The sequence below is a fragment of the Balaenoptera borealis genome (assembly GCF_965194805.1).
Source record: "Balaenoptera borealis genome assembly, chromosome: 11".
Lineage (NCBI taxonomy): Eukaryota > Metazoa > Chordata > Mammalia > Artiodactyla > Balaenopteridae > Balaenoptera > Balaenoptera borealis.
In genome coordinates this window covers 39,388,955-39,402,242 of record NC_138868.1, presented here as the reverse complement: position 1 = coordinate 39,402,242, position 13,288 = coordinate 39,388,955, and the positions used below count along the sequence as shown (strand labels likewise).

At 55.1% G+C, this 13,288-nt stretch overlaps 1 protein-coding gene across 2 annotated transcripts in view; it reads left to right on the top strand.

The window, feature by feature from the left end:
* Positions 1-13,288, top strand: part of OTOG (otogelin) — a 90,804-nt gene that overhangs the window by 58,935 nt on the left and 18,581 nt on the right. For both annotated transcript variants that reach the window (XM_082341337.1, XM_082341336.1), the window contains 10 exons: positions 531-809; positions 2,835-2,952; positions 3,694-3,773; positions 4,236-5,968; positions 6,795-6,963; positions 7,225-7,370; positions 7,928-8,017; positions 9,552-9,735; positions 12,112-12,332; positions 12,543-12,681. In XM_082341337.1, the coding sequence (XP_082197463.1) occupies positions 531-809; positions 2,835-2,952; positions 3,694-3,773; positions 4,236-5,968; positions 6,795-6,963; positions 7,225-7,370; positions 7,928-8,017; positions 9,552-9,735; positions 12,112-12,332; positions 12,543-12,681 (3,159 nt within the window). The remainder of the gene's footprint in view (positions 1-530; positions 810-2,834; positions 2,953-3,693; positions 3,774-4,235; positions 5,969-6,794; positions 6,964-7,224; positions 7,371-7,927; positions 8,018-9,551; positions 9,736-12,111; positions 12,333-12,542; positions 12,682-13,288) is intronic.

Genomic DNA, 13,288 nt, shown 5'->3' with positions numbered 1-13,288 from the left:
CCAGCCCTGACCCTCTGGGATCCTGTGAGGAGCGGGACCAAGAAAACTGACAAGTCAGCAAACCCCAGCTTGTCTAGTACGTCCCATAGAACAGAACTCCACCAGGGCAGCCGTTTCTGTCTGTCCTACTCACTGCTGTATCCCTAGCATCTAGACTAGCACATGGTACACGGAGGGGTCTCAAAGATGTTTGCAGGAGGGAGGGAAGGTGGAGAGAGGGAAAGAAGGAGGAAGAAAGGAAGGAGGGAACGGAAGGAAGGAGAGAGGGAGGGAGGAGGGGGTAGTTCAGTCACCTCCCCAAGGCTCTGCAGTTGGGGCTTTAACCCCCCACCTTCCCTCCCTCGGGTAGAGGTGGTGTGTGCCGAGGGGCAGCCAGCAGGCAGAGGTGGGTGGGCTGAGGGGAGGCGGGCAGGCTTGGAGGAGCAGGGCCCAGTCCTGAGTCACTGAGACTGCAGACGGTGCCTGGGTGTCTGCCCCCTCCCCGCATCTGGACCTCTCTCTGCTGACCTCACCCTCGTGGCTCTTTGCAGACCCAGATGTGATATCCCTGGAGGCAGCGGACAGACCCAACTTCTTCCTCCACGTCATGGCCAACGGGTCTCTGGAGCTGGCCAAGTGGCAGGCCAGCGATGCTTTCCACCACCATGCCTCCTTCTCGCTGCACCGGGGGACGTGGCATGCGGGCCTGGTGGCCCTGGAGTCCCTGGCGGAGCCCGGGGCCTTCCTTTACGTGTTGGGCCCAGTGCTGGCCCTCCGGCTGTACGAGCACACGGAGGCCTTCCGCCGGGGCACGCTGTTCCGCCTTCTGGGTAGGTGTCCACCCTGCATCGCCCTCGGCTCCTCAGCCCCTTACTCAGCTTCCCTCCCACCTCATCCTTCCAGTTGCCCCCAGGAGACGAGATCCTCACTCTCCTGGCACAGGGAAGCCACATGGGTGCCACCCCTGAGATGGGAGGGGGCCCGGCCTCCTTGTTGGTGGCCTAGGGAGCCTTGGGCAGTGTGACTTGGGGCCCAGCCAGCTTCCTGGGTCCTGCCTGCTCCCACAGGCCATTTACAAGGTCTAAAAATAGGGCGGCCTTCGTGGAAGCGAGAAAAGTGATCATTGTGGCCGCAGCTTGCACAGCCCGCAGGCTCAGGTTTCTTGCTGATGGGGGCACATGCCTGCCCTGTGAGGTCAAAGACTGCCCACTGGGGCACAGCCTGAGGAGGCCACAGCCCCCCTGACCCCCATGAGAGGCCCAAGACCCTGGGCGGTGATGGGGCAGCTTCGTGCCCTTTCCAGCTGAGACCAATGGGTTCCAGGGCTTTGCCATCTCCCGGCCAGGTGGGTCAACCCCAAAAGTAGTTGTTCTCTGCCTAAACCCTGGAGACAGTGATCACAATTTCCTTACTGCTCCAGGCTGGCCTCTCTGTCCTGCACGTGCACATGTATGTTTGTGCCTGTGAGGGCACCCGTGCTGTATGAATGGATCCATTTACATGTACACACGTGTAAATATGTCCCCAGTCGGCCTTTCATTTATCGTCCCCCACCCCTCCCAGCCCAGGGCTGGGCCAGCTCACTCTCACATTCAGCGGTCACCTATCAAGTCCACCAGTGAACCCCACCCAGGACAGATTCATCACTGGCTATGATGGCGGGACTTGTGTCCCTTGCTGGAAGACACCGGGGCAGAGTGGAACTTGTGTCCCTTGCTGGAAGACACCCAGGCTCTGAAGGCAGACAGCCACGGGTTCGAATCCTGACCCCGGTCCTTGGCACTTGGAGGAGCCCCAGCCCCTCTCTCCCTGACCCTGTTTCTTCATCTGTGCAACGGGGATATTTGCCTCAGAAGGTTGTTGTGAGGATTGACTGTATCTCCCGGGCTTTGCTCTGAGCCTGGCTCATAGTAGGTGCTCCCCAGATGTAAGTTCCTAGTTCTGTTCTCAAGGATCTTATAAAAGCAGGCTTCTTCACAGTCAGCAGCAGTTTGGGGACTGGGGATGGGGCTTCGTTAGGATGGGGCTGCCCGGGTGGGATTGCTCCCTCCAGCCTGCTGGGGAGCTTGCCCACACCTCCCAGCTCAGGCCATGGTTTCAGAGACTGATCACTCGTGCCAACATGGTCTGGGGTCTTGTCTGCCTCGAAGCCCCCCACAGGCTCCAGACTTTCCCTGAGGATCCTTCATTTGTCAAGGCACTGGCCACAAGGCCTTTTTTTGAGGAAGTCTCCTTTGGGAAAGTTTAATATTCCCAGCATCTTCTGTGCTCAGTTTCCTCATCTGTAAAATGGGGATAATAATAGTGCTACTTCATAAGATTATTGTGAGGATTAATGAGTAAATACCTGTGAAATGTTGAGTGTAGTGCTTGGTGTTAAGAGTTGGCTGCTGTTGTTATTATTATTGTTAGCTACCAAGGTCTAAGGGGGCAAGCCTGGCCACCAAGGTCCCAGAAGGTCAGGGTGACAGGGCAGCCTTATGGAAAGATCAGGTGTCCCAGCCTCTTCTTTGGCCACCTCTCAAAGCCCAACTCCAACTGCCCATTCCATAGTCCCACCCCACCCCCAGTCCTCAGCCCTTCCACCAAGTTCCCAGAGTCCCCACCCAAAGATCCCCCAGCCGCCGACCTCAACTCTCAGGAATATGGTTTCCCCTCAGGTTGGATTTGATTTGATTTGATTTTGTTTTGTTTCATTTCATCTCACTTCAGTCTTCACTTTGCTTGCACGAGTCCATTTATCTCTTCCACGGAGCAGGGTGGGCATGGGCTGAGTTGGGATGACCTCTGTGCTCTGGCACCTGATCAGGAGAAGGTGCCCAGTCTCACTGTCTCGGGTTGGGGCACCTTTCCAGATGCCAAGCCCTCGGGGGCTCCCTACCCCACCTGTGAGTGGCGCTACGATGCCTGTGCCAGCCCCTGCTTCCAAACCTGCCAGGACCCACGGGCAGCCAGCTGCCGGGATGTGCCCAGGTGAGGTGGCATGGAGTCAAGGTGTGTACATCACTGTATTTGAGCATACACCTGAGTGAATGGGTTTATATGTAGTCTGTGGGTTTAGGCATGAGCATATACTGTGGTGTGTGTGTATTCACATGTACTTGTGTAGGTATGTTTTGTGTACTGGGTATGGGGATGTGTGTGAACCAGAGTGAACCTGCCTGATACGGGCATATGTGAATGTCGATTTGTGCACATGTGTGTATAGTTGAGCCCTGTGGGTGTACAAAGGGTAGCTGTGGGTGCACAGCTGTACACAGCTGTGTGTATGTACATGCGTATGAGCTGCATGTATCTGGGTGTTGGTGCAGCTGGGTGTGTGTGCATAAGGTACACTGATGTTTTGGCATACTGTGTGGTTGTATATGTATCCATGTGAATGGCTTTGAGTCCTGCAGGCGTGGAGGAGGAATGTGAGAATGCGCCTAAATGGAGACACGTGTGCATGTGTGAGTGTGGGCACAAGTGTGCACATAACCAGACTTTGTTCGTGTTTTCCTCTCAGTCTGAGGGCAGGAGTGTTCAGCATGCATGTTTGGGTTTGTGTGCTCCTGTACATGCTGTCTCCACGGAGGTTCATGTGAGTGTGTACGTGAGATGCACACACACACACATGTGTGATGAGAAAGGATGAGGTCTGTGCTCCGCCCAGGTGAAAGGCGGTGGCCCTCCTGGTGCTCCAGACCGCTGACTGGCACCCTGCTCTGTCCTCAGGGTGGAAGGCTGTGTGCCTGTGTGCCCCACCCCCAGGGTCCTGGATGAAGTCACACAGAGATGCGTCTACTTGGAGGACTGTGAGTGGCCTGGACTTCTCATCCCTCCTTGGACCTGTAAATCCCCTGGGTCTCATTGACCAGTCGTGCTCACCAGAGCCCCCAGGTCCCTGGTGAAACAGGGTCAGCATAGGGGCCTCTGGAAGGAGAACACTCTAGAGCAGGCAGGGACCTCATCTGGTCCATTCCCCCCAGTTCACAGAGAGAAAAAATGAGGCCCAGACTTAGACCTGAGGTCTCTGGGCTCTGGGCTCAGGGTTTGAGGTGTGGAACAGGGTCCAGACCTGTTGACTTCCCTGGGCCATCTAACACCACGTGACAGAGTCCCTGGGTTGGTCAGGCAGCCTGACTGGCCGTCAGAAGCTGCCTACCCCCCTCACCAAGGGTGCCAGCCCAGGAGCCCCACATCACAGCCCTGCCCAGTGATGACCCCTGGGGCAGCAGTCGCCCCACTGGCTGAGCCTCTTCTCTGGTCTGCCCCAGGTGTGGAGCCTATGGTTTTGGTTCCCACGGAGGCCTCTGGCAACGAGACCCTGCCTCCCGGTCAAGAGCTGCCCACCCCCAGTGACGAGGAGCTGCAGTTTCCACAGGAAGCTCCCGGGGCCTCATCCCACAGGCCAGCACCCACACCAGCTGTCCCGCTCACCACGGCCCTGAACCCACCCATGGCAGCCACTGAGGGGCCAGCTCTGTCTCCAGGCCCCACCCAGGCCACTCAGAAGCAGCCACCGGGGGTCACTGCATCTAACGTCCCTGAGCACCCCACAGAGGCCCCGGCCAGCACGGGAGTGACCGCCAGCCACCTGGCCACCCCCCGTGTCCCAGAGCCCTCATCCCTTCCCCTCTCACAGCAGATGCCCACATCAGGCGTGGGGTCGGGTGCCATGGAGACGACCAGGGTGACGGTGATCTTTGCAGGGAGCACCAACATCACAGTCTCCTCCCCGTCACCCCCTGCACCTCGCTCCCCTCTCGTGACCAAAGCCGTGACGGTCCTAGGCCTTGGCTCCTTGCCTGTTAAGACGACACCCCTCCAGCCCTCCCCGAGCCTGGAGTTGCCTGCAAGTCCCTCCTCCAGGCCTGTGGCTTCCCCTGCAGTGACCTCCAGGCCTCGCACTTCCTCAGGATCCCACGAGGCTTTGCCGACACCTGCAATGACGGAGGTCGTGACGGGGACAGGGATCCCCCAGCCTGTACAGTCCCCGAGCGTTTCCAGTCCCAGCAGCCCCCCAACTGAGGCTAGAACAGCCGCAGAACAGATCCCTGCCAGTCCCCTGGTGACCAAGATGGTGGAGACAGTGCCATCCACAGAGAAGGTCCAACCTGGGCCCAGCCAGGCCGCGGGCCCACCAGCATCCCCACAGCCAAGCCCATTCCCCACGGCCCCGCCCCGCCCCGCCCCGCATGCCACCGCAGCCGCCAGGCCTCCCGCTCTGCCCTCGGGGCCTGCAGCTGCCGCCAGCCTGTCCACAGTCACTCATGGGCTGGGGGCCACACCCTTCACATCTCTGGAGTCAACTCGGCCACCCCAGCTCCTCTCTGGTCTGCCTCCCGACACCAGCCTGCCCCTGGCCAAGGTGGGCACGTCTGCCCCAGTGGCCACAGCCGGCCCCAGCGTCTCTGCCATCCCCCCTCCACTCCAGCAACAGGCCACATCTCTCGCCGTGGCCACGACTCTGCCTGCTCGGACACTCAGCCCCGCACTGCCTCTCACCCCGGCTGTCCTGGCCCAGGTGCACCCGCCCAGTCATGTGGTCCCTGAGGCAACAGGCACAGCCTCCACAGTATCTGCTGGCCCACGAAAGAGCACCATGGAGAAGATGGCCATCCTGTCCGAGCAAGTGTCTCAGCCCACCTGGATATATGGCTCTGCCCAGGGGGGCCCCACAGAGCTCACACCTGCTGTGGCCCACACTGCTGCTACCTTGGTGATGGAGGTTGAGGGCCCCTGGGCCGGCACAGTACCACCGGTGCCCACGTCCTACCCGCTGAGCAGAGTCTCAGCCAGGACGGCCTCCCGAGAGAGCTCGCTGGTTCTGCTCCCCCAGCTGGCTGAGGTCCATGGCACCTCGGCAGGACCTCAGCCCCCAGCAGAGCCGGAGGGAGAGGCTACCACCGAGCAGTCTGGGCGCTCGGCTCCCGCCCAGAGCATCTCGGCAGGTTCGGCCGAGGCCTTGGTCACCACCCCTGAAGCCAGTACATCTGCCACCTGTGTCGTGAGTGACTTGTCAGGATTCTGCCCCTGTATGTGAACCCTCCATGCCTTCCCTCCTCCTGTGCCCCGGGGGTGGGACACCATCGTGTTCTCACATCCTCAAGGTCGGCGGCAGCTTCTCCTTAGCCAGCTTCCAGGCTGCCAGATGGCTGTTGAGTCACCATCCTGACCCCTGCCCCAAGCTCCTGGAGCCTGCAAATTCTCCAAGCTCCTCTGGGCCTCTGATGCCATAGCAGATCCCCCCATGCCCCACCTGGGGCCCAGGGGCCTATTGGATGGCTTGGTGTGACAGCATGGTGTGCTGATGTGTGCACTGCATGTATGTGTGTACCCATATGGGACTGTGTGTGAACTCGTTTGTGTTTACGTGTATGGGACTCCATGTGGACGCTCGTCTGTCTGTGTGTTCTTGTGCGTGTGATATGTGGTGTTGCAAGATGGTATATGTCTATGCGTTTGTAAGAAAAGAGATAAACTGTGTGTGTGTGCGTGTGCTTGGGTTTCTACGAGCCTGAGCTAGCGGGTCTGCATGCCTATGTACCTAGAACTCTCTGTAGGGCCAGGTGGATGTGCAGACTCTCTGGGACTCAGTCACCTGACCCCAGTCTCACTGTTAGCCCAGCCCTAGGCCCCCGATGGTGTGTTGGGTGGGTGGAGGGAGGGTGAAGGCACTGTTCCCTTGTCGTTGTACCTCAGGGTCCCCTACCTGCCAGAACCTACAGGGTAAGGATCTGTGCCCTCACGGCTTGGGGGTAGGTGGGGCAGGGGAATGAGTGACCGTGGTCCCAAGGGGATCGCTCAGGCTGTTCCTCCACCCTGTGCCCCAGCCAATCGCCGAGCAGGACTGCATCCGCCACATCTGCCTGGAGGGCCAACTGATCCGAGTGAACCAGTCCCAGCACTGTCCCCAGGGCGCTGCGCCCCCTCGCTGTGGGGTCCTGGGCCTCGCAGTGAGGATGGGCGGGGACCGCTGCTGCCCCCTCTGGGAGTGTGCCTGTGAGTCGTGGGGTCCACGGGCGCCTCCCATGTCTTTCTCGTACCCCGACCCCGGCACAACCTCAGGGTAACCCTGACGTGAACCCCCTGTGGGACCTCTGACCCCTGACCTGGCAGATTTCCTACCCTTGTGACCTCTGATTTCTGTGTGACCGTCCAGCCCCCCACCGCCTCTGAATCACACAAGAGAAGGCCTCATGTTCCTGGGTGGCCTTGGCCCCAGGGGCATCTGTTTATTCTTCTCGTCCCTGCCCTCCGCAGGCCGGTGCTCAGTCTTCCCTGATCTGAGCTTTGTCACCTTCGACGGGAGCCACGTAGCCCTGTTCAAGGAGGCCATCTACATCCTCAGCCGGAGCCCCGACGAAATGGTCACTGTCCACGTCCTCGACTGCAAAAGTGCCAACCTGGTGACTGTCCCCGGCTTCCCTTCCTGCTGGGGCCTTGGGACCTGACTAGGTTTGGAGGGGAGATTGAGCAGTGAGTTGGGTTTTGAGGGTTATCAGAGGTGAGGACAGATGAAGAGGCCCCTGCAGCGGCTCCGTCTGTCTCAGTCATGGGGGTCTTCTGCAACCAGTGCCTGGGGAAAGAGTGAGTGGAGCGCCACCTCCTGGCCCTTCCTGGGGCCTGCACCGTTCCCAGCTGCCTAGGCCCCTGTGAGAGGCACTGAAATGCAGAGGAGCTGGGATGCCACCCCTAGGATATGGCCTGTGGTCAAGGGTGCTGGCTGCAGGGAACCACCTACTAGGATGCTCCCATGAGCCAGGTGAAAGGAGGCAACTTTCTGGGGGGCTTGCAGGAGGTCAGGTGGAAGCAGAATGTTCTGTGGGACTCTGTGCACCATCTGCACAGCCCCAGTGGGTGCCCCTAGCATATTGAGGCAAGGTTGGGTTGGGGGGAAGAGTTGCTCCCCAGGAGGAGGCGGCAGCAGGGCTCCAGGTAGATGAGGGCTGGGTTCTCTCTGCAGGGGCACTTGAACTGGCCGCCATTCTGCCTGGTGATGCTGAATGTGACTCACCTGACCCATCAGGTCACCATTGACCGCTTCAACCGGAAGGTGAGTGCATCAAAGAGCAAGCCCCCAGGGAAGGGCAGCAGTCAGGCGAGGGGCGGGGCATCAGGGGAGGAGGGGCTTTGAGGCTTATTCACAACTGGGAGCAAGGGTAGGGAGGGATCCTCTAAAAGAAAAATAATGCAAATTTACGTATATTTGGAGGTGATTTTAATTAGAATATTTGTGGCCACTCTAATGTCAGGAGAGGAAGTGTACCAGGAGGAATATTGCGACCGAAAAGAAGTTAAATGGCAAGAGACAGTAGCCTTAAATGATTGTGGTTAAAATATCTCATTTCTGCAATTTTTACAAAAATATAAGGCCATGTGAGCACACTAAGCTGCGTCAGCTTCACATCAAGCCCACCTCTGTCGAGGAGGCTGGTGCCCAACCACAGCCCACCCTCTGTGGGGTACCCGCCCCGAGGGCTCTGCCTTTGCTCTTCCCAGTGGGAGGGTGAGTAGGGCTGACTCATCTCCTCCTCAGGTCCCAAAGTGTCGGCTCTTCCCACCTATTCCTGAGCTCAGACCTGCAGCCCTGTTACTAGAATCTGCTCTTGAACATTGAACACAAGGGCCACACCTGTGAGACTCCCAGGAACAAGGCTTAGGGCAGTGGGTTTTCCATGAGATGGAGGCTTAAGCATAAAACTCCCTGGATTTCATCCCAGGTGCTCCAGCATTGTGGAGCCCATGACCCTGTCTGTACAGCTCGGAAGGCTAGGTTATGAGAGAGCCAGGGACTTGCCCAAGGTCAAAGTTTTCCGACTACTGGGCTAGGGCTCCCTCTATTCAACACAGTAGTTTATGCACTGGATAATTTGCAAAGTGATTAATAAAACAGTGATTCTTGGGTGGGAGGGTATAAAGTCATTATAAATATTTTAAAATCCTAGTATTTTCATCTCCCATTTCCACATAGTAAAACTAATAATCCATAATACATACAAATTTAACCTTGTCTGTAAGTAACAGGGGTTGTAGCTTTGAGTTTAAAGTGTTGCATATTTAACAGACATTGCTTGAGCCCCCAATTCATGTCAGGCCCAAAGGCAGGTGCTGGGGATTCAAAGGTGAGTGAGACACAGTTTCTGACCTTAAGAAACTCACAGCCCATGGAGGGCCTTGATGAGGGAACAAATCTGTCTTAAAGGCCAGCACAGAGCTGGGGGAGACTCCAGAGAAGGGGTACCCAACCCAGCGGCTGGGGATTTAGGGTCAGTCTCCCAGAAGAAATGATCTGAGCAGAATCAGAAAAAAAGAGAGTGATTAGAAGGGCTCAGGATTATTTGGGCATGTAGATGTCGCTTGCCTCCAGCTGTTGCATTTCTTGTTTCATTGTTTCGTGCTCATAACATGTTTTTAGAACTTTTCCATGCCACCTTGGACTGTGTCTTGGCTGCGTGTGCCTGAAATAGAGCCTGCCACGTAGCAGATGCTTAATAACTGCTAGTTGGATAAATGGATGGATGGAGGGAGGGAGGGACGGATGGACAGGCAGACAAGCTGTGCTCACATTGAACACCCTCCCCCACAAGGTGTCTGTGGACTTGCAGCCTGTGTGGCCCCCTGTGAGCAGGTACGGGTTCAGAATTGAGGACACAGGTCACATGTACATGATCCGGACGCCATCACACATCCAGATCCAGTGGCTCCACAGCTCAGGACTCATGATCCTGGAGGCCAGCAAAGCCAGCAAGGCCCAGGGCCGTGGCCTCTGCGGTGAGGTGGGACCCAGCTGGGGGGGAGGGGGATGCTTCCTGGGTCCACCTCTGCCCCCAGACACAGGTTCCCCTGGAACAGGGAAAGCTGGGACAGAGTGCCGGGCCAGAGGTGGGTCCAGCAGAGCTGCCAGGGCAGAGACCTAATGTCTTGTGTTCTGGGGCTGAAGCTGCCAGCAGGGAGATGGCTCAGGGCTGTGGCCTTGGCCAGTTGTCACTTCGGCTAAGATTGTCAGCTTCCCTGATCGCTTCCTAACACCAGATAATCTTCCCTGTCTGCATATGCCCGGGCACTTCACAAAACACTTCTACACTCTGATCTCACTTATTCCAGGTCATCCACGCAATAGCCCTGAGGGATGGCCATTGAACTAAAGAAGAAAGGGGGCTCAGAGAGGTTAAGTGGCTTGCCTAAGATCACACAGCAGAGCTGCCACAACACAGAACTAGTGCTCTTCAGGCCGTAGCATGGTTGCAGAGAGCATGCCCTAAGGGCCTGGATGTATTTTGATAAGAACAAGGGGTACAGGAGGAGTCTAAGTGTGGACTGCTGCTCCTTGCAGGTGCAGAAGGATGTGGGCCCCCATAAGGTGCTCCATGACAAACTGTTGTGATTATGATGATGGATGACATAGGAATACTTACACACACATACTTGCATGCCCTCCATCCGTAAATCTGCACCCATTTTATTCATTCACACTCATGCGCCTGTGTTCAGAATGCCTTCTACGCATGAGCTAACACGTGTGAGCCTGCTCATTCTTTCATTTGTGCAACACATAAACACATATTTACCATGTACCAGTCACTAGGGACAGAACAGTAGGCAAAAAGGACAAAATGTGTCTTATGAAGCTTCCATTCTTACTGGCACAAACATCTCTCCTTACACACACACACACACACACACACACACACACACACACCCCACCCTTATCACCTCCTCTGCTATCCCTTTCTCACCATTTTTTCCTTCTACTATTTGTGCCTGGTGCAGAGTGCTGTGGTCAGCCTCTGGCGGGCCAGCTCCGCCCTAGGATGCCTTGGTGACACCCTTCAGTGACTCAATGCCAAGACCAAAAATCTGACCATTGGGACTGTTGATAAAAATCTGAGGATTTTGTAGTAAATCATGCTTTATATTCACGAAATTGGTGCCTGGAGGTGTCAGAGCAGAAGTCAGCAAATGTAGTTCTATTTTATCCAGACTAACACTTGGTATCTTGGGCACCTGCTAGGCAACTTGGGGGAATATTGAGAGAGTGAGACTATAAGGGAAAAGGAATCTTTGCACTCAGAGAGCAAAACAAACCTGCAAACTGAACCTGTTACACAGAATTGGGACAGTCATGGACACTGCATCTGAGGAGCCCGTGAAGGAAGGACTTCTGAGAAAGTGTTTCAGACAGAAGGAGTAGCAAAAGCAAAGTCAAGGGCAGGGAAGTGTGTGTTTGGAGCCTAGAGTGTGAGAGATGAAGCTGAAGGTTAAGGTCATGTTAGAAGCTGTGACGGATAAACTTCAGCGCTGCCCCCATCTCAGTGCCTTAACACAATAGAAGTTTATTCCTTGCACACATAAATTCCCCAATGGAAATTCCTTCCATCCTGTGGCTCTGCCATTTTCAACACAAGCTTCCAACTGCATAGAAGGGAAAAGAGCTGGGCAGCTTTTACGGATCCAACCTGGAAGTGGTGCCCATCACCTTCACTCACGTTCCATTGGCGGGGACTTACCACATGGTCTCACCAACCACAGGAGAGCCTGGGAGAAATAGTCTAGTGGACCGCCCAGGAAGAAGAGGAAACAGGTGTTATAATTAGCTAGCAATCTCTGCTAAAGCAGATTTTTTGGAGTAACTTTTAATTTTGATATAACGTTAAACTTAGAAGTTGCAAAAATAGTATAAGGAACTCCTATGTACTTTTGACCCAGATTTACCAAGTGTTCACATTTTGCCTATTTGCTTCTCTTTCTCTCTCTCTCCGTATATATATATATGCATGTATATATTATATATATACATACATATGCATGTATATATGCATTAATATATGTATATATGCATTTTTATATATTCACTTTTCTATGCATATGCCTTTTATATAAATGCATTTTTTTCTGAACCATTTGAAAGTATGTTTGAGACACTGTGTTCCTTTATCCTTAGATACTTTGGTGTGTATTTCCTAAACAAAGACAGTTTCTTTCACAGTGCATTTCTTAGCTTCTCTGTGCCTTATGTCTCTCATCTATAAAATGGGGATAACAGTGATACCAGTCTCAAAGAATTCTTGTGAGGAATATTCAGTGTGACAGCTGGGGACCTGGGAGTGGTGATTATTATGGCCGCTGGGGTAATTCTGCCCCTTTCAGGTATCTGTGATGGGGACGCAGCCAATGACCTCACCCTGGAGGATGGCTCTGTGGTGGGTGAGGCCGAGGACCCTGCTCCCTTTCTGGACAGCTGGCAGGTGCCCAGCTCCCTGACCTCGGTGGGCCAGACCCGCTTCCGCCCGGACAGCTGTGCCACGGCCGACTGCTCTCCCTGCCTTCGCATGGTGTCCAACCACACATTCAGCGCCTGCCACCGCTTTGTAGGTGTCACCTGGGTCCAGCGTGGGGGGACCTCCTGGGCTGGAAATGGCAACATCTACCTGCAGAGGGCGAGCTCCCTAGAGGTGTTGATCCTGGGACAGATTGGGAGCCTGCCAAAGCTCCTTGTTGCCCCTGGGCTGGGCTGGGAGGAGCTGAGCCCTGAGATATGGGGGATGAGGGTAGGCAGCACCGTCTGATGCACGGCCCAGGTCACCCCGGAGTCATTCTGTGAGCTGTGGATCCGGGACACCAAGTACGTGCAGCAGCCCTGCGTGGCACTGACCGTGTACGTGGCCATGTGCCACAAGTTCCACGTGTGCATCAAGTGGCGGCGCTCCGACTACTGCCGTGAGTTGCAGGGGTGGGGAGGGGGAGGGGGAGGAGAGGGGAAGGGCCGGGGGCTCTCCTCCATGGCTGCTTTTGCTCTCACCCCTCACCCCTGTTAGAGTGGGAGAAAGGCTCACAGACCTGAGTCCAGGTCTAGGCTTTCCCAGATTTAATTAGTCGTTCACTCACTAATGGATATTAATTAATTTATAGATATTTTCTAAATAAATCTATAAACATACTAACAAACTAAAAATTTTTACTTTTATTATACTTTATATTAATACATCAAATACATGTTTTATGTTTATTATTTAGTTTCTTTGAGTCTCCTTGCCTCATCTGTAAAATGGGGGTGGTCATAGCACTTTCCTTGAGGGTCGTTTTGAAGATGACATGAGATAATGTGTACAGAGTGCCTCACACAGGCCCATCACACGTTACTATCCAGTAAATATTAGTTCCTTTCTCTTAACTTTTAGTCATGTTTCTCTTTTGGTCTCTCCTCTCGTTCGTTGAGGATGGACGTGAGAGCATTCCTCCCCACCCCCATTAGGTTTGCACTAGTGGGGTAGGCAGGGGTGGACCAGCCTAGAGTACTTTGATTTATAAATGTGAACACATCCAG